Below are 22,752 nucleotides of genomic sequence, written 5' to 3'. Positions count from 1 at the left end.
TGTCATCAAATTCTAAATACAACTTAAAGTTGTAATTAAAACAATCAAATATTTTTTGCAAAAACTATAACTAAACACAATTCCATCTTCAACTCCAACTTCAGAAATTTCAAATAAAGTGAAAAATATTTGGTTTTTACGGCCAAACGCCTACTAAATGTCAGCAAACTTTTGGGAAATGGGAAAGTAGTTCATACATCATTTAGAAGGAAAAAAAGAATTGCTTCACCATATGCTGTTGCAACGGACAACATTACTCGACAATATTTATCCAATTAACTACATAAGAAATGAGAAATGTTGAGGATCACAATAGCAAAAACTTAACCTGAACCAAAGAAAACTAGATGCTGTAACAAATCCTAAAATCAACTTGCATTAAACATAGTTTGGGACCAGAAAGCTGAATGCATGAATACTGAAAACCTTGATAAGAAGACGATGATTTTTCTCATTATTAGATTCTCAAAAGGCAAACTAACTGCTACATGAAAAACTTGTTACCAAGGGATATGGCATTGGTGCGATAAAAAAGACTAGTTCGAATAAATTTAATTAAAAAAAAAAAAAAGAGATTCCCCTCGTCTTCTGTTTCACTAACTTGTGTTTTCTAATTCTCATCTGCCTTGACAGTAAGCAAAAGAAGTTGTAAGGGTTTCCTTAAAGCAATAGCAAAGTCTAGAAATTAGTTTGTCTAAGCAAGATCACCCCATCTTACTTTATATCGTGCTGCAAGGTAATGTGCTCCAATAGGTCCTCGACTTCCATAAGGGTAGCTTTCGGGAACTATTTTCTTATGCTCAAGTTCTTTCAACACTGGTGTGAAAAGAGACCAAGCAGCATCCAGCTCATCACTGCGGATGAATAGCCTACGCTCACCTTCTATGGCATCAAGAAGTAACCGCTCATATGCATCAGGGATCTCCTTCGAGTATCTGCACATAAACAACAAATCAGTCTTCAGAGTTCAAGAAAATTAGGGTGACAAAAGCATATTGAGTCAAGAAGCAAAAATTTACACTAAAGCAATGCATCAGAATTTTCTGAAATAATTGGAAGATTTAAGCCTCAAGACATGAACCCAAAAAATGCATCGACTTCACCATAGTTTTGATCTCTGTCAATTACTTGCCAATTCACAAAAAAAAAATGCATTAATTCTCATGATGTGAGACATGGACGTGATGCAGTTGATTTATGTGATCCAAATTTAGATGTTTAAGGAAACTTTCATCTAGCTTGGAATTGAGGAGTAGTAGGTTGTTGGTGTTGTTGTAATGTAGCTTTCATCTAAATGAATAGCAGAAGCCCCTGAAGGAAAACTCACAGAGTTTTTATAGTCATAGGCTTTTCTTCTTTAGGGTAACAAAAATTAGCTTGCATCTTGTATGTCAAACAACTCGATAAGAATTTTCTAATTGCCTCATTTTCTATATATTTAAATTATTCCCTAAATTAAAATAACAGTGACAGATATGAAATGACGCATCACATATTTGTCAACAGTACCTTGTGGAGTAAAGAAGATTAAGGTTACTGGCATCCAGTCTCATTCCTAGACCAGGAACTTTGTTATTGATCTTTAGGTGTATAGCTTCATCTGGCTGAACACGGATAACAAGCTCGTTCGTCGCCTGGTCAAGATCCGAGCCAAAGTTCTTATTGTATAAATTTCCTGGCACATGCCTGAATTGTACTCTTATTTCCGCACTAGCAAAGGAAAAGCAAAGAGGAATGAAGGGGCAAGTAAAAAATAAGGAAGGAATAAGAAAAAGGAAATACGTATTTCTCTGATAGTTTCACTAACCTCCTGGTATGTAAAGCTTTCCCGGCTTTCATCAGGAAAGGCACCCCATCCCATCTTGCATTATCTATGAAAAGAGCAGCTGCAGCAAAAGTTGGGGTTAGACTGTCCTTTGGTACGGTCTTGTCGTCGGTATAACCGGGATAGGTTGTTCCTCCTTTTGAATGACTTTTGTACTGCCCAACGACAACATCGTGTAGTTGTAAAGGTCTCATAGAACGCAGAACTTTTACCTGGCATGTAATACGAATTAGATATGGAACTAGAAAATAACAAATTCCTTTAGGCAGAATACCTAAAGATCCCCCTAAACTCGACACTTTTTATTCAAATCCCCCTTAAACTATACCTGGTCCGAACTAACCCCCTGTACTTGGCTTTTTTATAATCGTTACCCCCTCAAACACTAACTGGTCCTAATTTACCACCCTGTACTTGTCTTTTCTATAATCTAATAAGTGATTTCAAATGACGTTTGGAGCGTGAGAGTGTAAAATAAGAGTCACATCATATTAATCTGATGTGTAAAAAAAATATAAAATACCATTTCCTTATATTTTTAAGCATTCCAACGGCTATTCCTTATCTCCTTCTGTATATCTTCTCTATTTCCGTTAAAATATAGCTACCAATTTTTCCTTCTTTTCCCATTTTTTTGAGGGGGTAAAGATTAATGAATAAGCCAAGTATAGGGGGGTAATTACGACAAACAATTATAAAAAAGCCAAGTACAGGGGGTAACTAGGACCAGGTATAGTTTAAGGGGGAACTAAACAAAACACACCAAATTTAGGGGGGTCTTTAGGTATTCTGTCATTCATTTATTTAAAATAACTCGGTCATAAAGGAATAAATAAAACCTTTTCATTTCTGATATCTTCTGCATCCAAACTGACAGGTGTTTCCATGGCAAAGAGAGCCAGAATTTGAAGCAGATGGTTTTGCATAATGTCTCTAATTATCCCATAATGATCAAAATAACTGGAGACACAAATAAAAGTAAACAAAATTGGTTCTGATATCTAGTTCTACACCACCTAAATTCCAACTTTCAGAAAGAGAATTACCCTCCCCGTCCTTCAGTGCCAAAATCTTCAGAGAAAATAAACTGCACGTTCCTTATATACTGCCTTGACCATAAGGGTTCAAATATCAGGTTGGAGAAACGAAGGACAGAAAGGTTTTCGACAAGCTCCTTCCCTAAATAGTGATCAATCCTGTTGATGCAAAACAGAAATGAGGATAAAACATACCAGTTAAATAATAGTGCTCTTCCTTCCGTGGGTCAAAAGCAATTCAACTTTAAATAACTGCACCTGAAAATTTGATCTTCATTCAGGTACTGCTTTAGCGCTCGTGTCAATGCAGCAGAGGATTCACAATCACGACCAAACGGCTTCTCTACGATGACTCTTGTCCATCCTTGAGCAGATGAAGCAGAGAGGCTTGCACATCGTACAGCATTTATAAAAATATTTGGAGGAATGGATAAGTAGAATAGCCGATTAGAAAACCTTCCAGCCTACAAAAGTAATCATGATCAACATTAAGAGAATAGCAAGTAAATAGAAAATTATATTAAACTTCATCACTCATTAGAATTATGGAAACTGCAACAGAGAGATGGATTTGGTTGAAGATCTTGACAGAAATTAACAATCACTAAGGGTGTTCGGTATGAAGGAAAATGTTTTCCATGGAAAAAGTTTTACTAGAAAATGTTCTCTGGGAAAACAAGTAGGTTTCTTATTTTCTAGTGTTTGGTAGGTAAGCAAAATATTATTATCCCAGGAGCATTTATATGTAATCTAGCAAAGCACTATGTGGGTGGCATGGGGTGGGGACTGGGAGTTCGGGGGTGGCGGGGGGTGGGATGGTCAAGGGGTGGGGGTTGGGGTGTTGGGTGGGTGGGGAGGAGACAATGTACTTGGAATATCACTTATAGAACGTGTTTTCCCTACTTCCGTTAGGGAAGTCATTTTCCTCATTTTTAAGGAACTTGTTTTCTAGAAAAAATATTTTGCAAAACATTTTGACAGACCAAACATTAGAAAATTGGAAAAACGTTCCTCCATACCAAACACGCCCTAAGCTCTTGCATTTGCCAGGAAAGGGAGGAGAGACATGATAGGATGATATCATAACTTATGGCGACCAGCTCAACCAAGCAAAATCATAATGCTGACATATATACAGAGAGGATGATTTTTTATTGAATGGTAGCGCCCATTTTCTCAAGTTTAAAGTTCCCTCTTTGTCATATCTGCAGGGTTTTCATGAGTGGGGTAGGGTGTTTTAATATGAATTAGCAAGATGGATTCAGTTTGCAAGCTCTTATAATGCCAACCAAATAACAAAAAACTGCACATTGCCGTTGTGAATAAGACCAGCAGAGGCTTTACTTTAAGAAAAACAAACTCAATTATCTGAAAAGCTAAAGATCAGAAAACTCAGGAATATCAACCCTAATTACCTCATGTTCCTTCAGCTTTTTATCAAGCTCTGCAAAGTTTTCCTGGGAATCATATTGGCCACTATGGTAGAAACACCTTTCTAGAAACTGTTCCATCTTTTCACCACAATTCTCACTGAATAACAAAGTTAAGCACAATTATATCAATCCTAGTCACTTTGATTTAACTATTACTCGAAATAAAACAACTACGCCTCAATCCCAAACAAGTTGGGATCGGATCTAAGGCCAACATTACATTGCTCGAAAGAAAACATGATGAAAAAAGAAATGTCCCATATGCAAAACAAAAAAAAAAATGGAATTATGTATGTTACTGATCAAAACGAATCGCACCTCTTATCTATCCTGCAAGTAAGGGTTTTGCTGACCATGTTCCTGAGTTCGGCATCAGTCATCTTACTCCGGGCATAGCCACAAATAGTGAAATGCTGCATTAACAAAAGGTGTAGTTTTATTAGACCCATTCGACCAAAAGTAATGAAGGATATAAAACTTTTAAAATCAACAGTAACCTCAACGAAACTGGATAAATATGGGACACACCTCGGGTAGGCAACCCTCATAATAAAGTGCAAAAAGTGCAGGAAATATCTTTTTCTTGGCAAGATCTCCTGAAGCACCAACAACAGTAATACTGACAGTTGATTTATCTTTGTTGACATCAAAATCAAATGTATCTTTCTGCTCCTTTGGAGGTGTGACTGACAAAATTCCATCTTTTAATTTCTTCAAAGGAATTTCACTTTCGATTTTGCTAGGCGGAGTCGCTACAGCACCTATAGAACATTAAAAATTCAACATAAGAAACCAACAGAGAGAAATATATATGTTCCATAGTAGTTATTCTATGAACAATAGTAGCATAAAAGGGTTTACAGTAACACACTTTCAAGAACAATAATAAGCAACAGAATTTTACTATTTCCAAAAAAAATGAAACAAACTCAAAATTTATGATGTGAACTCAATAATCAATCCTATAACTCTTTCTCTCTTTTTCCATTTTGTTTTAGAACAAGATTCCAACCACTCCACTAACAAGGAATAAATTGGGACAAATTTTAGCATGGTCAACTTATAAAATCCAGACAATTAATCAAATTTAGCATTTGTATAGATCAGGAAAAGAAGAAACATGGAAAAAAGACTCAAACTTTATTATATAAACTCAATAAAGAATCCTAAAACTCTTCCATCTTTTTTACCCTTTTGTTTGAGAACAAAAAAATCATGCAACTTTACTAAACAATGAATCATGCAACTTTACTAAACAATGAATAAATTGAAACCAAAACTTAGCATTGGTCAACACATGAAATCAAACCAACTAATCAAATTTAGCATTTGTTACAATTAGGAACAAAACAAAACAAAACAAAAACTTCCTTATCTTCTAGATAATTCAATTAAAGACTAGCTTAAATATAAACTAGTAACAAAGATAAGGGGGCCAAAATAAAAAAATTAAAATAAAAAAAACGAACCATCTTGCATGCGAACAGCATTACAAAAGGGTGTCTGCTTAATTTGCAAAGCAATCTTCTGTGAACCAAACTTTCTTGAATTTATCGAAGAAATTCCTAACTTGTTATTACAATTGGAGTAACACTGTGCGGAAAGAGAAGAATAAAGGGTCACCATTTTCTTGATTTCTTTCACTACTTTCTTGAAAAATCTGTGTCTACAAATATTTGTATATGTATCTAGATATAAAATTGAGGAATGGGGGTTTGGTAGGAAGAAAAAAAAAAAGATAGATATAAAAAAGGGGGTTATGGTGTAAGAAGATTTCGGATTTGTCGAAGGGGGTTAGTCTCTTGAGATCTCCGAAAGGGTGTTTGGTTTTGCAAAACCAAATTTAGTTTAATTTTTTTGGTCAAGTGGAGAGGGAATGCTAGTATGGTGTCATTGATTAATCTACTAGTAGTATACCCTATTATTGTTTATTAAGATAATATAAATTAGGTTATCATTTTATTGCATTTATCATCCTGGATGTTTGTATGAAGTTTTCATCTAACCTCTAACTGTGGTTATGTTTACAATTTGTCACTCCTGTAGACTTGAGTCCTGTTTCCTTTTTTTTACATGCATTCTCTTAGACAATGTTCGATTCTGTTATAATTAAGGTCTTAACATAAAAGTATATAGAGAATGATACGCAATTTTGCAATATATGTTTTCACTGTGGACTATGGTTCTTAATTTTGTGCTTCAAAATATTTATATCGACTTTCTTTATGTTTTCTAATAAGAGGAAATACTAAAAGTTTATACTCATAGTAATATGCAATATCATTCTATTTTTCTCATTAAAAGTTCTTTTTAATCCAATTTGTTTGTTTGGAAGAGTAAAATGTAACACTAAATATATTTTCTCAAACTTAGTGGAAGCAAATGCTATTTTATTTGATTTGAACAATTAAACTGTGTATTTCTAACAAATTACAAATAAATTTTTATATTCAAATCTACTTTTAATAGTTACGCATAGATAAGTGTAACAAGTTATTTTTTCAAACAAATGGGGTGTAATTTGAAATAGTCTGAAAATTTAGTCAAGGCTTTAACCACTAGAATAGATTCCAAAAGATTCAACCAAAAAGCCGCAGAGTGCATCATGTGAGGTCAATTGATGGGGACAAAGAAGTGAATTGACAATGAAAGAAGTATGTGGACTGTTTTAAGAGATTGCAAACATGAGGGGATGTTAATAAGTTATTTTCAAGATTAGATGGGCCAATAAAAACAAATTGTAATAAGTCAAGTTTGTATTACAAAATTGGCTCTTAGGGAAGTGACAAAGCTACCACAGAGTCTTTGGCCTTTCCTGTAATTTTATTCCGTCTCGGCCTTTCTTTGTCCTTGCCACTTGCCAGTCAGCAATGAACTCTTAGGGGCTGTTTGGTTTGGGTTAGGGGAGAAATAATTCCCACATAAAATTCAGCATTATATTATATCATGTACAGTTCGTTTTGAAGAAATTTAATCTCTACATAAAAATCGCATTAATTTATACAATGTTTGGTTATTACTTTTTATTTTTCTCATAAATAGTATGGCATGCATAAGTTATGCATGAATTTATGTATTATTTTTTATGGGGCAGCATGTAGAATAAGAATATGAATAATAGCAATACATGTGTTAACATCCTAAAATGACAATAAGCCTCATAATACTAAGATACTTTTAAAATTTATTTAAAGAAAAATAAATATCTAAAATCATTATACATTGATTTGTAATATATCAATTATTCAACAAAACATATTTATGGTTAACTAATCCCTATATTACTTAATCCTGTATTACTAACTTTTTCATAACAAACATACATTTTTAATCCCTCCATTCCCAATTTTTACATAACTTGTCTCCGAACTAAACGACCCCTTAGACTTATATGTTGAAGGCAAAGATGCTTGCTCGAAATTGGTATGTTGAATTAAATAATTTGATTGCAAGGATTAAAATTTGGGGAGCGCAGACTATATCATGAATCAAATAATTTAATTCATACATTACTAATCACCGCATTACCAACTCGTGCATCACTTGTCTGCCTCAAATCTCCCAATTTATAAAAAATAGACTAAAACTTGTATAAAATTGGATAATATTAATTAAGTAGATTACGGTTTATATACGAATACTATAGTATGCCAAAACTATTTTATAAAACTATTTTCAAAATACTTTTTTGTTTTTAAAAACTTTTTTGGGTGGACTTACGTAGAGTTCTACCTAGGCTAAGAGCCTTCGGGTATTAGTCTAGATGTTCAAGTCCGACACTCATGCTCAATTTTGAGCAAAACTATACTTCGACGATTTCTTAAAAAATGTATTTTTTGCATGTAAATGGCACTCCCTTATTGCGGAAATCCAAACTTAAGCAATTTTTGTCAAAGAATAATTTGTAATCATAAGGCACACTATTCGGACCTGTAGGTAAACCGCGATTGAGCGGATTTTTAATACTGAGGTGCCTAACACTTTCCCCGGAGAATCACCAGAACCCTTACCCAGACTTTGGTAGATTAGGTTTTTTTTTAAAAATAATTATTTTAAATGAACCCTTTTCCAACTAGTTTTTCTAATTTCCAAAAAATTAGATGGCGACTCTAAAATGTATCCTTTAGAGCACCATTAAGTGGTTGGCGGGTTTTTCCGACTTTCCCGGTACAATTCACAACCATACTTCCCCAGGACACCTCCCTCCTTTTATGAGGTATGTGCGAGCCGGTTAAACTTAGAATTCCCAACGCCCGCAATAAGAATTTCTTCGCTTTAGTGGATAGTCAGTTTGGTAAATAAGTGAAGATAGTTAGAAGTGATAACGGAACTGAGTTCACTTGTATGAAGAATTACTTTTTCGAACATGAAATTCTTTTCCAAATGTCTTGCATTGGAACACCTCAACAAAATGGAAAAGTCGAAAGAAAACACTGTCACGTTCTCAATGTAGCATGAGCACTGCGATTTCAGGGTCACCGTCCGATCAAATTTTGGAAGAATGTATTTTGACTATGAGACATTTGATCAATAGAACACCGTCTTTGATTTTGAACAGGAAAACCCCTTACGAAATTTTATATGGGAAGGCGCCTTGGTATGATCACTTAAGGGTGATAGGGTCTTTGTGCTATGCGCACACTAAGGGAAGAACAAAGGACAATTTTGAGAGCCGGAATTGTAGGTATGTTTTCTTAGAATACCCCTACGGAAAGAAAGGTCGGAGATTATTTGACTTGGAGAAAAATAGATATTTGGTCTCAAGAGATGTAAACTTCTATGAGACTAAGTTCCCGTTTGTTGTAGGAACGAGTAACCTGGTAGACAACATAGAAGTAATCCCAAACAAATGAGAGTCTATGAACAAAGTCTTCGAAATGTAGACGAAACAATATTAAAAGGAACTAACTTACCATAGAAGAAGATCGGATAGACAACGTAGGTACGAATAAAATCCGGAGAAACAAAGTCAGGCCACTAGTTACCGGACCTACGAACCATCCAGATTTAGACCGGACATAAACCGATCTAGATAGAGAAAATATAGGGGAATTGCAGACAGAAAGAATCTGGATAGCTAAAATGCACCCGGATGAGCAATGGGTCGGGGTAAGTGTCAGAAGCATGAATCTATTCGGTTGCGTGACTATGTCACTGAAACATTCCGGAAACAAACTCCATCAGTTCATCCACCTGATCCTCAGCAACCCTCAAGTGCGTCTTATTCTCTAGCTCACTTTATATCCCGTGATAATTTTTCTTCGAAACACTAAAGGTTTCTTGCAACAGTTACCACCGAAAATGATGCAAAAACCTTCTCGAAGGCAATGAAAAAGGAACATTGGTGGAAAGCCATACAATAAGAGATCCAAGCATTGGAGGATAATGGAACATGGACTCTACAATTTTTCCACCGGATAAGAAAGCACCAGGCTGTAGATGTGTACAAGATCAAGTATAACTCTGACGGTACCATCGAGCGATATAAAGCTCGTTTGGTCATCTTCGAAAATAAACAGGAAGAAGGAATTGACTACAATAAAACTTTTTCTCCGGGTTCTAAGGTAGTAACGGTTTGGACCTTCCTAGCAGTTGCGGCTGCCCGAAATTGGTAGTTGCATCAGATGAATATTCATAATGCTTTCTTACACAGTGACCTTATGGAGGAAGTATATATGAAATTACCACCAGACTTTCATGTTCCTAGTCAGGGAAAAGTGTGTTGACTTCGAAAATCTTTGTATGGATTGAAGCAAGCTCCACGGTGCTGGTTTACGAAATTGTTAAGCCCTTCACTGAAATATAGGTTTAAACAGTCATACTCGGATTACTCTCTGTTCACTAAGCACCAGGGAAGTATGCAGCTCAACATCTTAGTCTATGTGGATGATTTGAATATCTCCAGAAATGACCATAATGCCATTTAACTGTTCAAAGTCTATCTCCACACATGTTTCCACATGAAGGATTTGGGCCCTCTGAAGTATTTTCTTGGAGTTGAAGTTGCACGCGGGCTAACTAGGTTTTTTCTCTGTCAATAGAAATATGCCTTGGATAAAATTTCTGAGACTGGATTATTGGGAGCTAAACCCATCAACACTCCCATGGAATAGAATCATGGTTTGGCATTGGCCGGAGGAGCAAATTTGGGAGATCCAGAACAATATAGATGTTTGGTCGGAAGATTGATATACCTCAGCTTTACACAACTAAAGTTATCATATTGCATGCGTGTTTTGTCCTAGTTCATGCAGCAACCGAAGAAAGAACACGAATTTTCGTGTGGTGCGTTATTTGAAGAAGAACCCAGGACAAGGCATAGTGATGAAAAAATATTGTGATCTCTGGTTGTATGGATGGTGTGCTTCAGACTAGGCGGGATGTCTGTTGACCCAGAAATCACTCAACCGGATGGTTTATCTCACTCAGAAATTCACCTGCTTCTTGGAAAATCAAGAAGCAGAATATTGTCTCCCGCTCGTCAACGGAGGCTGAATATGGATCGATGGCAATGCCTGTTTGTGAATTGAAATGGTTAAAGGGAATTTTACAAGTTTGGGCATTGAACACAAGTTTGCGGTGAGAATGTATTGTGACAGTCAAGCAGCTTTGAGATCCGGTGTTTCATGAACGAACTAAACACATTGAAGTGGACTGTCACTATGTCTGGGACACAATCCAATCCCGTTCAATATTCCCCAGTCATGTGTCAACCAGTGAGCAGTTGACCGATGTGTTTATAAAGGTGTTTACAAAGGATTTGGAAAAATCGCAGCATGAATAATTAATTGGCAAGTTAGGCATTCGAGACCCTCATGCTCCAACTTGGGGGGGGGGGGAGGGTATTAAGACTGGATATACGATGATGCGTGACCGGACCAATGAGTCCGGTCAAGTCGATTGACAAACACGTGACAGAAGACCTTATTCTAGTTTAATTGTAATAGTTTAGTCTATTTATGGCACAATTATAATTATGGTAAATATAGGATTTGTAGTCCTATTAGAATAGGGTTACCTTATTAATTTAGGGTTTAAGGAGGTGACTTACTTATTTATAGGGAGGTCATTATGATTACAAGAAAATAGAAAAAATTCTCTCATAATTCTCGTCCTTGCCTTGATTTTAACATATGTATTTAAAATTTTGTAGTTGCGTGGCCTTGTTTCTATTCTTTTTCCTCTTGGTTTGCTATCCATTGTGACTCTAAGTAAAATATACTAAATGGAAGCTTACTGATCCACAACTATCTTCCAAGCTTATTTTGCAGTTCAATTAAATCTAAACAATTTGTGTATCCCAAATTGTCAACATTGGAGTAGTTTGGTTTTAGTGTAGTTAGATCCCTAAATAATTTGTGTTACTATACTTGTATAGGAGATATATGGTGGTAGCTAGACACAACACATTTTAAGTGACAAAAAGGGTTTGCTTCGACTGAATATCGTGTTCTATAAATCAACAACTTAAACTACACAAGGTTACAAAGATTTCAAGAGCTAGCTAGGTTGCATACATTACAACAATCTTATTTTCTTCAAGCGAACATTTTCTATTCACTCTTGCTATAAAGTCTTCAACGCTTCAATAGGCAATAAAGCTCTTTCATCTCCACTCTTTCCTCCTTTGCCACATAAATCACATTATCCATTGTTTGGTTTGCTTCTTCCTTCCTTAATTATTCATGGATAAATGTGTTTTCCATAACTAATAGTAATATTCTCTCAATTTTCTTCTTCGTTGATGGTCCCTTTAGTTCTCCATTTAGGATGGTCCCTTTGTTATTGTTGTTGTTGCTGCTTACTGTGAACAAGCACTTAGGATTATTGAAAAGTGAACAAAATTTGAAAAAGAAAATAAAGAAAAGGCTCTTAAAAGATTGGAACCAAAGAAGAACGTTGTAGTAGCAAATTAGTAAACAATAAATCAACGCTTTGAGAGAGATTAGGTTGTTAATAAGCTGAATCCTACTATAGCTTCTCATGGTTTCTAGCTAGATGAGAAGATAAAGAATCAAAACCTTATGAAACCACAACGATGGCTTAGCACGAAGATGGAGCGGGACTCTTATTTATAGTGTCACGACTCATCGAAATGAGGTACGAAAAGAAGTTTAATTTTGAGTTTAATTTCCAAAGAATAAAGGTTGGAATCGGGGGAAGAGGATTTCACACACAGATTTTATGCGTGAAAGGACCAAATTGTAAATGTACACTTTGGCCCTTTCACGCACAGATTTTGTGCGTGAAATGTAGTTTGGTTTTTTTTTTTTTTTAAAGAGTTAGTTTGATTTTAAAAGTTATTTTTTGGGTTAAAAAAGTTCGGTACTCACTTTTCAAACCACAGATACTTACTTTTCATGTTAACAGTGATATAACATTTGCATTGGGTCTCACTAAATTTCTACTTTTCAGTTCCAAAAATTTAAAGGTGGCTCTAGTTCATTAGCTTGTTATCAACTTTATCGATCGTTGATTGCTACTTTTGCTTTAGTTTTTAATTATGACCTTCCCTTCATATTATATATTAAGGTTAAAGTTGACACGTGCAGTAAAATGCTTCTTTGTGGTGCTTTTAGACAAGCATATCTGAACAATGATCTGCCAAAATTTCTTTCTTACAAATGTCTCCCTTGTTGAATGTATTTATGGATAGTACAACGTTTTTAAGTACTTTCTTCGATGAAAACAAAGCTTGTTATTTTCATTGGGACTTTTAGATGCTTGATGAGACAAAGGAGTTTTAAGTAGATCAAATTATACCAAACTCTCACTGCAAAGAAAGTATAGAAATGATAACAAAAAATTTAATATTTAACAACAACTTAGTTTTATTGTTGGCAAATGAATTTTTTTGTTGTCAAAGAAATTAATTTTATTGCTATAATATTGATTATTGTTGCAAAAAGTACTTTTGTCAATAAAAAAAAAAAAGTTGTTGCACGTTATTGCAATAACAGCCGTTGGGAAAAGTCTATGCAACAAAAAAAAATTATTGCCAAAAGTAGTTTTTGTAACAATAATCAATCTATGACAACAAAAATAATACTGTAGCCAAATATTTTTTTTCTTGTAGTGTCTTTGTCATGTCTCCTTCACTTAGTTGCAACAACACCTTAGGCAGTACTTTAGATTTGTAATTAACGTAGATAAAGGTAAGAAATCTACAGAGCTCCACACGATGATTAATTAACATGATTTAATAAGTTAATGTATAAAACAAAAAAGAAGTGATTTATCTTTATGTTAATATAATTTAAAAGTAGAATAAAGGGTCAAAATAAACAAGCAATATTTTAAAAATATAATTTCTCTCGAATATCAAACCAAAAACGAACAGGACGCCACATAACCTCGTGCAATAATTATAGACACCTAATTAAGATATTTTTCCAAGAGATATAATTGGAGTATTTGCAAATATTGGTCTAAATCCCACGCAGATTGTGAACACATAAGCAACGTCCATCTAAACAATATATTGTATGTCCCATGCAATATAATCCCCTCAATCCCTCCAATTATCGTTGCATGGTCGTCACTGACATGCTCCTTCAATATAATTTCCACACTCTGCGACCCCATAAAAAATCAAATCAAATTTAGTTACAAAGCATAAAAATGGTTAGAAAAAATGTTTTAAGATTTAGGTAGTCAAATTAGTTGGTATTGGTTGAAAATAAAATCAGCTAGCTTATAGTATATCCTGAAAAATAAAATTATTAGTTGGTATTCATCATCACTTAGAGATGTAGTGGGATGGAAGTGATCTTTTCACTCTTAACCAGAAGTCTGAGGTTTGCGAGGCTTAATGGGAAAAATTTCTGATAGGGAGTACCTCCCCCTTTTGATAGGCCTTATGCAACACAATATAGATTAGTCGGATCAGTGACTTCCAAATATCAGATAGATTATTATAATAATAAGCTTTTAGTGTAACAGGTTTCTTGGAATTAGTAGTTCTTTGAAAAGGCATTAGTCTAAGCATATATTTATATGTCAAAATTCCAAATGTTAATTTATTCGAATAACAAAATATATAGTTTCTTGTTAAGATTTCAAATTAGGTGTTACGCATGTATAGAGAGGCGTGTTCCCAACTAAGAACGTCAATTTTCAACACGAGGAATAGTGGAGAGAGATGTCAGTTTGTGATGAGAATCAAACAAAAAAAGAAAATCAAAGTAAAGTAGGCCTTCGTCATTGCTAATTATCTTAATAGATCTATAACGAGTTGTAGCACTTGTACAAATACATGTTCCATTTGTTGAACTATCTAAAATTTTGAGGATTATTCTGTATTGGTAATTTAAAGTAATGCAATCTGAAAAATGAATTTGAGAATATTAGTAAGTGATTTATTCGTGATGGTTTGATAAAAAGAATCAGTTTGATTTTTTGTCTTAGAAAATCACTTTCCTAATAGTGATGTAATAGAATTTAATTACATGATCCATCGTAATCAATAGTATAGAAACTCACCGAAATAAGGAAAATTATTTGGTATGCTAATCATGATTATGCTTTGTCTTTTTGGTAGAAGTTTAAATATGAAATGAGAAGGGTTACATGATAATGAAATCTTCTCCGGCACAAACATGCATGGTAGTTATCCTTTTGTGAACAACGTGCAACAACTTTATTTATGCCTTTGAGAAATTTTGAAAGTGTTTTGGGCTAGGTTTTTTGTCCCACATCAAAATAGGACGAGTTGTGACCGACACCCGATGTCTATAGCCCACACCTAGCGAATCATAACTTTGAAATTAAAGAGAAAAATGAAGAGACATAACACAATGATACGACTCGAAAGATAAATCAGAAACGTTTATTAACTGAGAAAGTAGGCAATACAACCGATATAGCATTTAATGCTACCAATTGATATATGTTGTTGGCTACGCAGTGTGAAATAATTTATAAAGTCTACCGGATGTTATTACTGTTGTTCCTCTTGTATATTTGCAAAAAATATCCAACAAAAACAACAATCAATCAGCGACCTAGGTTGGGCTTGGTTTGCGCTAGTAGTACTGTTATACATTTACCTTGGAAATAATGCAATTTTGTAATACGACAACCAACTTTTTGAAAATCAAATTGATATTTTCACGACTTTCCACCACTAAAAACTCTAATTTCGAGTGCAACATCTCAGAAATACAATTGCTATGTTGCATGTATGTACTAGTTAATAGTACCGTCAGACCTCTCTCTATAAGAGCTACCTTCTATGAGAATATTTCATCATTAATGACAAATTTTTTTGGAAGTCGATTTTTTATTTACCCTTCTATAACAGATTTTTAACCTATAAAATTAATAATCATCATTATACCGATACCTTCTTTGTAATCTATAAAAGCGTTCCTCAAATATATATCAGGTAACGCGAATGGAAAACAAAATTGCTAGTTGAGATTTAATGTTTTAAATAATACTGTTGATCTTCTACAACATAAATATGTAAAAAAAAAAAAAAAAAAAAAAGAAGAAGAAGAAGATTTTGTAAAGTAATTTCCGTCCATAAAAATAGAATAAGGCCAAAATATTGACAGATGTTATAGGCGTATGTCATCAGTAGAGGAAAAAAGTGACCCAGACGACCAAAGCTCTTAAAAAAGGGTTCTACTGTATATGAAAATCAAACTTTACTTTGTCGATACCTTAATACTCACCCCGTTCTAATTTACGTGCCAGTGCTTGACTTGGGACGAAGTATAAAAAAAATAATCTAAAATTTATAATAAAACACTTCAGACATTTATATGATTGCAATCATTTCATTATGAATAAAAGAAAAGTTCTTAGTTAATTAAACTTCCTTCTAAACAAAAAAATATCATTCTTATTGCCGTATGTCTGTTTTATTTGAGCCGAGGGTCTATAAGAAATAACCTCTCTACCTACTAAGGTAGAGTTAAGTCTGCATACACTCTACCCTCCTTGACTCCACTTATAGGATTACATTAGGTATATTGTCGTTGTTATAAAAATGTCATTCTTTTTTGGATAGATTAAAAAGCGAGGTATCCTACATAACTTGTAACAGAGGGAGCACGAATTCTGATTCAGTAGCACAATAGCGAGTCTGGAACCAAAATGGCTCTAAAAAAAAATATTTTGAACCAAAATGCCCCAACAAAAAAAAAAGTTACAAAAGTACCTATAGCGCAGTATTTTACTGCGCTATAGCACTAACGGAGACGGACCCGTTAAGTCCTATAACGCAGTAAAATAATGCTCTATACGGAATACGATGCAGCGTATAACGCATGATTTTACTGCGTTATAGGACTTTGCCTCTCTCCTATAACGCAGTAAAATCATGCGTTATAGTCTTCCACTATAACCCGATCGGGTTCCACCACTGCCCCCTCCAGTGGCAAAAAAAATTCAAAAACACCGTTGGAGGGCAGGCTTCAGTGGTCCCCACGCATTAAAAACGTCGTTTTCTAGTAAATTTCATCCGGAAAGTTTAGATTCTCGGTATATTCAAGTCAAGGAGCAAGATTCTAAGTTTGAATTTTGAGAAAAAGCGGCGTACAACTCGATTAAAATATCTACAAAAAATCTTCGATTAAGGTTTTCTACTATGAACTTTTGTTATTATTTTGTTATATACATTATATTGCATGCATGTTTAACATTTAATCGTCATTAATTAAAAAAAAAAACAAATTTCATTTTTTTTTTTTTGGGTTTGATCGGCTGGGGGCAGTGGCTTAGGCCACTGTTCCGTTTTTTTTTTTTTTTTTTGGTTTAATTCATTATTTGTTAAATGTTTATGAATTGTTAATTGTTAAATGTTTATGCATTGTTAATTAGTTATATGTTTATGAGTTGTTAATTTGGTTAATTATTTATGAATTGTTAACATTGTTAATTTGTTATATGTTTATGAGTTGAATTTGGTTAATTATTTATGAATTGTTAATGAATTATTATTTTGTTAATTGAGTATTTGTTAAATATTCTTTATGAATTGAAAGAAGTTGATTGGTAATGAATTATTATATTGTTAACATTTTGTTTGGATGATTGTTATGTATTGTTTTGACATTTATCGTATTATGCTGTATTATATAGGACCAAATCAGTGGTTACATAAAATAGAACCTCTCGTCGTTACATAACAATAAAATTAAAGTAGCAATCAAAGCAAACATTTTATTTATACTAACAACATAATATAATACAATAGGTAACAACCATCCAAACAAGTTGTAAACGATTATGAAATGTTAATATATACAATTTTAAAAGCATGAATATATACGTTAAATAAAAAAAATTATCTTAAAAAGAATAGTTAAAGTTATTCTTTTCATAAATACATAAGCTAACGAAAAAAATGTAAAGTTTATAGGAAAATATGTGGTCAACGAATATGAACTCTTAGTTTAATTTTATCGTAGTTGTGTTGGCTATTTGGTCAACTAAAAATATATCACATATTCAAAATATAGTTCCAAATAAATATTACTGCTAAATTTCGATTAGTTAATATAATTTATCTTTCATTTCAAGAATAATAACTAATTTAGTTTGTACAGACCGGACTCTTTTATGGATCCGAATGTCCCCCTGGGCCGATGATCACCCGGGGCCCGCTATTCACCCGGGGCCCGCTGATAGATCAGTATTGTCTTTGCAAGACAATCATAGGTCAGAGTTATTATGGGCCGGTACTATAGGGATATCTACTAGGCTCCGTCCCCGTAGGCTGCAGAGAGCGTGGACTCTTTTACGCGAGCACCCCCCACACCCTCGCGTGTTGGAGATATTGTTTCGGGGCGGCATCTACCGTTGCGTGTCCGTTGGTCGGGTACAGAATGATTGGGCGCTCATCACGGCCATGGTTGAGCGGTGGAGGCCAGAGACACATACCTTCCATCTTCGCACTGGCGAGGCCACGATTACACTTGAGGATGTAGAGGTCCTCTTTGGATTGCGGGTTGATGGAGAGCCACTGTACACTCGGTACGAGCCTCCTCCTGGTCGGACGTGGGTGACAGAGTTGACTAGGCTCACCCACTTCGTGCCTGATGCCGCGGCCCAGATATCCGGACAGAGTCGGGTTCAGCTTAGTGCACTCTGCACTTATTTGGAGGGCCTGGATCCGGTTGGCGACGGCACCCCGCAGGACGATGTTGATCGTCATGCCCGTTTGTACCTGCTTATTATATTCGGGGGCATCTTGTTCCCGAATTCATCGGGTGCCTTTGTCAGTTTACGTTACTTGGTTTTTTTGGAGCATCTGGACCGCTTGGGAGACTACAGCTGGGGCGGTGCTGTTTTGGCGTATCTTTACAGATGCCTGTGCCGAGCGTCTATTGGTGCTGTCAGAGATGTGTGTGGATTTTTTGCTCTTCTCCAGGTAATATTTAAGTGTGCGTTCCTGTAATGTCAATAAACCTCTTGAAAGGGCGACTAAAAAATCGTATTTTCTAATATCGCTTACAGTTATGGGCGTGGGAGAGGATGCTGCCTTTTCAGCCCGTACCTAGACATCACATCGAGATTGACATGCCTTATGCGAGGAGGTGGACAACGGGTTTTGACCGGGATGTCGATACGCACCACAGAATTCTTCCATTCCGGGACCAGCTTGATCACATGACGGATGATGCGGTAAAACTATTTAAATTTACATTAATAATTTAATTAAACGTCTTTTCTACATGGTGATCACTGATTTGTATTTATATGTTATGCAGCTATTTATATGGACGGCGTACGCTGCTATATTAGATGGTTTGCCCCCCCTTTTGTAGGGCAGGTCAGGGGGTTTGGAGGTCGCGGTGTCCATTGATACACCTGGACATTGTAGAGGATCACATGCCCGAGCGTGTCTTACGACATTTTGGGCATACACAGAGTATACCCCCTGATGTCCGTCATGAGCTCCGACACTACCAGCGGGATGATCGGGCTGCCATTGATGATAATTTTTTGGCTTTCATGGATGTCCAGCTCTACCGTTGGGAGAATAGGTTGGGCACTTTAGCGGTGGTTGGCCATTTGACTCCCATTGAGCATTACATGCGCTGGTATCATCAGATCACACGCTGATTGATTGGCAACCCAGCTTTGCGTCCCCCTAGGGATGTAGGATATTCAGCACTCGCGGGGCAGTACGAGGCATTGATAAGTTTATCGTATTTAGATTTATCTAATTTCATTAATTGTTACGTTTTAAAAATAAACTTTTTTTGTTTCTGTTAAACACAAATGCAACTGGTGCCTGTACAACGCTTACGTATCTTGAGTTTAGAGCATATGCCTTACCCTGGGCTTGCGGGGCTTGCCGCGGAGATGGTTAGGATTTCCGAGGATGGTATCCGCCAGGTAGGCGAGATTAGGCGCATGGCAGAGCCTGTTCCGGAGGCTGAGTATCAGGCAGCACCGGGGGCTCCCAAAGGAGGAGGTCGTGCTGGCAGAGGACGCCGTGCTGCCGGAGGACGCCGTGTGCGTAGAGGACGCGGCGCTGCTGCCGGAGGACCTGGTGGTGGAGGACTGGTAGATGAGGCGGATGAGGCCGATCCCATTCCAGAGGGTGTTCACGGTCTAGTCCATCCGTAGCCCTTCCAGGCCGGTGGCAGCTCACCTGGGGACTCACCTACGTTTACGCCGACGCTCTTACTTGCTGAGATACCCGGGTCTTCATCACAGCCGAGCCATAATGCATACATGGAGGAGCGTGATAACGTTGATTGGGCGGTGTTACGCGCTTCATTAGCTGATGAGCGGCCTGTGAGGAATTTAGAGGGAGCCCGAATTCTTAACTTTGATGAGTTTTTGATCCCGGTTAGTATTTAAAATACATATTTGTTCATTTAAATTATTTATTTTAAATATATATATATATATATATATATATATATATATATATATATATATAAAATTCATTATTTAGTAATATTTTATATTTTAGGATTCGGCGCCAGCGGGTCCATCAGAGCCACCCACTCAGCCTGCCGAGGCAGAGGTGTCTTCTCATGAGACTACCGATGCGCATGTAAGTTTTTTACTTAAAACTAATTTTATTCAATATAAGGTCAATATTTAATATACATATTTGATCATTTAAAGTACTTATTATTTCATTATTTTTTTCATATTTTAGGATTCGGCGCCAGCGGGTCCATCAGAGCCACCCACTCAGCCATTTTCTTATGGGTCTGCCGAGCCAGCAGTGTCTTCCCATATGACTACCGAGCCACAGGTAAGCTTTTTATTAAAATTTATTTTATTCAATATAAGGTCAATATTTAATATACATATTTGATCATTTAAAGTACTTATTATTTCATTTTTTTTTTCATATTTTAGGATTCGGCGCCAGTGGGTCCACAGGAGCTGCCCATTCCGGAGCATTCTCATCAGCCTGCCAAGGCAGAGGTGTCTTCTCATGAGATTACCGAGGCGCATGTAAATTTTTTACTTAAACTAATTTTATTCAATATAAGATAAATGTTTATTTAATTTTTATAACCTTTACTTGGACTTCAAACAACATCTCGTCCAGGAGACTACCTCATATTCACCATCACACCCATCTCAGGAGGCTACAGACCCATCTCGGGAGCCTTCTCAGGCGCCCGTTGACACACATGTTTGATTAAATAAATAACGTTAATGTATTCAACATAAATAAGAAATGGTACTAATATTTATATATTTTTCAGGTTCATCCTTCGGCGCCTGCGGTGGCGACTCCCGACGAGGAAGAGGTCCAGTTTCCAGACCCAGCTCAACCTGAGGTTCTGAGCGTGCCAGCGGGACAAGATCCCAAAAAGAAGCACGTTCTAGTTAAGGGCGCAAGGGCTAGGGGAAGAGGAGATGATCATGACTTGGAGCGCCCGGTTATTAAGAGGAAAAAGGGCGATGGAGACGATGGCAAGAGCGGTGGGGATGGTATGAGCCTTAGGCCTAGGGATAGTCTCTAGCATACTACATGTGGGACCCATCCTCGATAGTGTATATACATTAGTGTTGTACAATTTATCGTAAATATTATACATTTTTTGCATATTTATAAATATTATCATTAGTCTTTATTATTGATAATAAAAAAAAAAAAACGTGACACATTCAAAATAAAGTTAAGCATTAATTTAAAAATAAGACGAAACCCTAAAAGATAAATAACTTAAAGCTAATGACTACAAGTCTTCAAACAAAAAAGGACTTCGAGCACTTTTCAACTATTAAAACGACAATTCAAAGTATCACGTATTCTTGATGTGTTGAGCCTATTTTATTAATTGTACAAATATAACTAGAGTTCTATATAAAATATTGAAGTTTCGGAGTCTTAAAGCGTGATTAATATACAGCTAAACTACGTAAAAAAGATAAAATTACGTAATAAGGGAAGAATGGAAAGGGGAACTTGTGAGTCTATGGAGTCCTATAACGCAGTAAAATCATGTGTTATACGCTGGATCGTATTCCGTATAGCGCATTATTTTACTGCGTTATAGGACTTAACGGGTCCGTCTCCCTTAGTGCTATAGCGCAGTAAAATATTGCGCTATAGGTACTTTTGTAACTTTTTTTTTTGTTGGGACATTTTGGTTCAAAATGTTTGTTTTTGGAGCCATTTTGGTTCCGGACTCCACAATAGCATACATTCTAGCCGACATTTTATCTTACGGTCCATAAAAGATCACAGAGGAGAAAACTCTGATAATATATATCTGCGCCTAATTAAGAGCTGACAAAGTTCGGAATGCTCTCTTAAATAACGCTTTACATGTTAATCCAGCAAGACGAGTAATGCAAGTATATAAAGTAGTAAAGCAAGCAGCCAGTCAAAGACCTTGTCGAGTCTATTGCAGCCTTTATGGCTTTTAAAATGCACTTCAACCTTCATTGTAGATGGCTTTGATTTTTCATCTGAAACTCAAACCTCAAATATTTTTTCATGTTAACAGTGTCTCACTCAATTTGACACTTCATCAAGTTTCTACTAATATTATATGCCAAATGTACTTTCTTACAAATGTTTCCCTTGTTTAATGTATTTTCAGATAGCTCTACGTTATAAGTACTTTTCTTTGACGAAAACAAAGCATGTTATTTTCAGTAGGACATGCTTGATGAGAAACCAATGAGTTTCAGATATGTCTCACAACTCATTTCAGATAGTGCTACGTTACAAGTACTTTTCTTTGACGAAAACAAAACATGTAATTTTCAGCGGGACATGCTTGATAAGAAACCAAGGAGTTTTAGGTATGTCTCACAACTCATAACGGTAACAAATCACAGTCATAGTTTTTCACTTTCAATACAACGATGGTATCTCTCTCTCTCTATATACATACATACGGCAGAGAAAAGGAAAAACAAGACGAGAAGTAACCGTTCAGTAAGATACTTAATGGTGCTCAAATCAAATTTAACAAAACTAAAAGAGAAAAAGAAAGAAAAGTAACAAAGAACCAAC

General features: G+C 35.7%; 1 protein-coding gene across 1 annotated transcript; it reads right to left on the bottom strand.

Moving 5' to 3' along the window:
* Positions 1-416: 416 nt before the first annotated feature.
* On the bottom strand, positions 417-6,195 carry LOC132641312 (glucose-6-phosphate 1-dehydrogenase, chloroplastic). The gene is made up of 10 exons (XM_060358255.1): positions 5,765-6,195; positions 4,824-5,056; positions 4,614-4,708; positions 4,278-4,392; positions 3,121-3,326; positions 2,872-3,021; positions 2,665-2,785; positions 1,808-2,037; positions 1,510-1,710; positions 417-935 (listed from the first exon to the last, which is right to left on the bottom strand). The coding sequence occupies exons 1-10, from the start codon at positions 5,919-5,921 to the stop codon at positions 695-697; spliced, it is 1,749 nt and encodes a 582-aa protein (XP_060214238.1). The 5' UTR covers positions 5,922-6,195; the 3' UTR covers positions 417-694.
* Between the last annotated feature and the right edge of the window lie 16,557 nt (positions 6,196-22,752).

Source organism: Lycium barbarum, chromosome 5 (genome assembly GCF_019175385.1).
Source record: "Lycium barbarum isolate Lr01 chromosome 5, ASM1917538v2, whole genome shotgun sequence".
Lineage (NCBI taxonomy): Eukaryota > Viridiplantae > Streptophyta > Magnoliopsida > Solanales > Solanaceae > Lycium > Lycium barbarum.
Note: the sequence above shows the minus strand (reverse complement) of the source record. Positions and strands in the feature narration are given on the sequence as shown.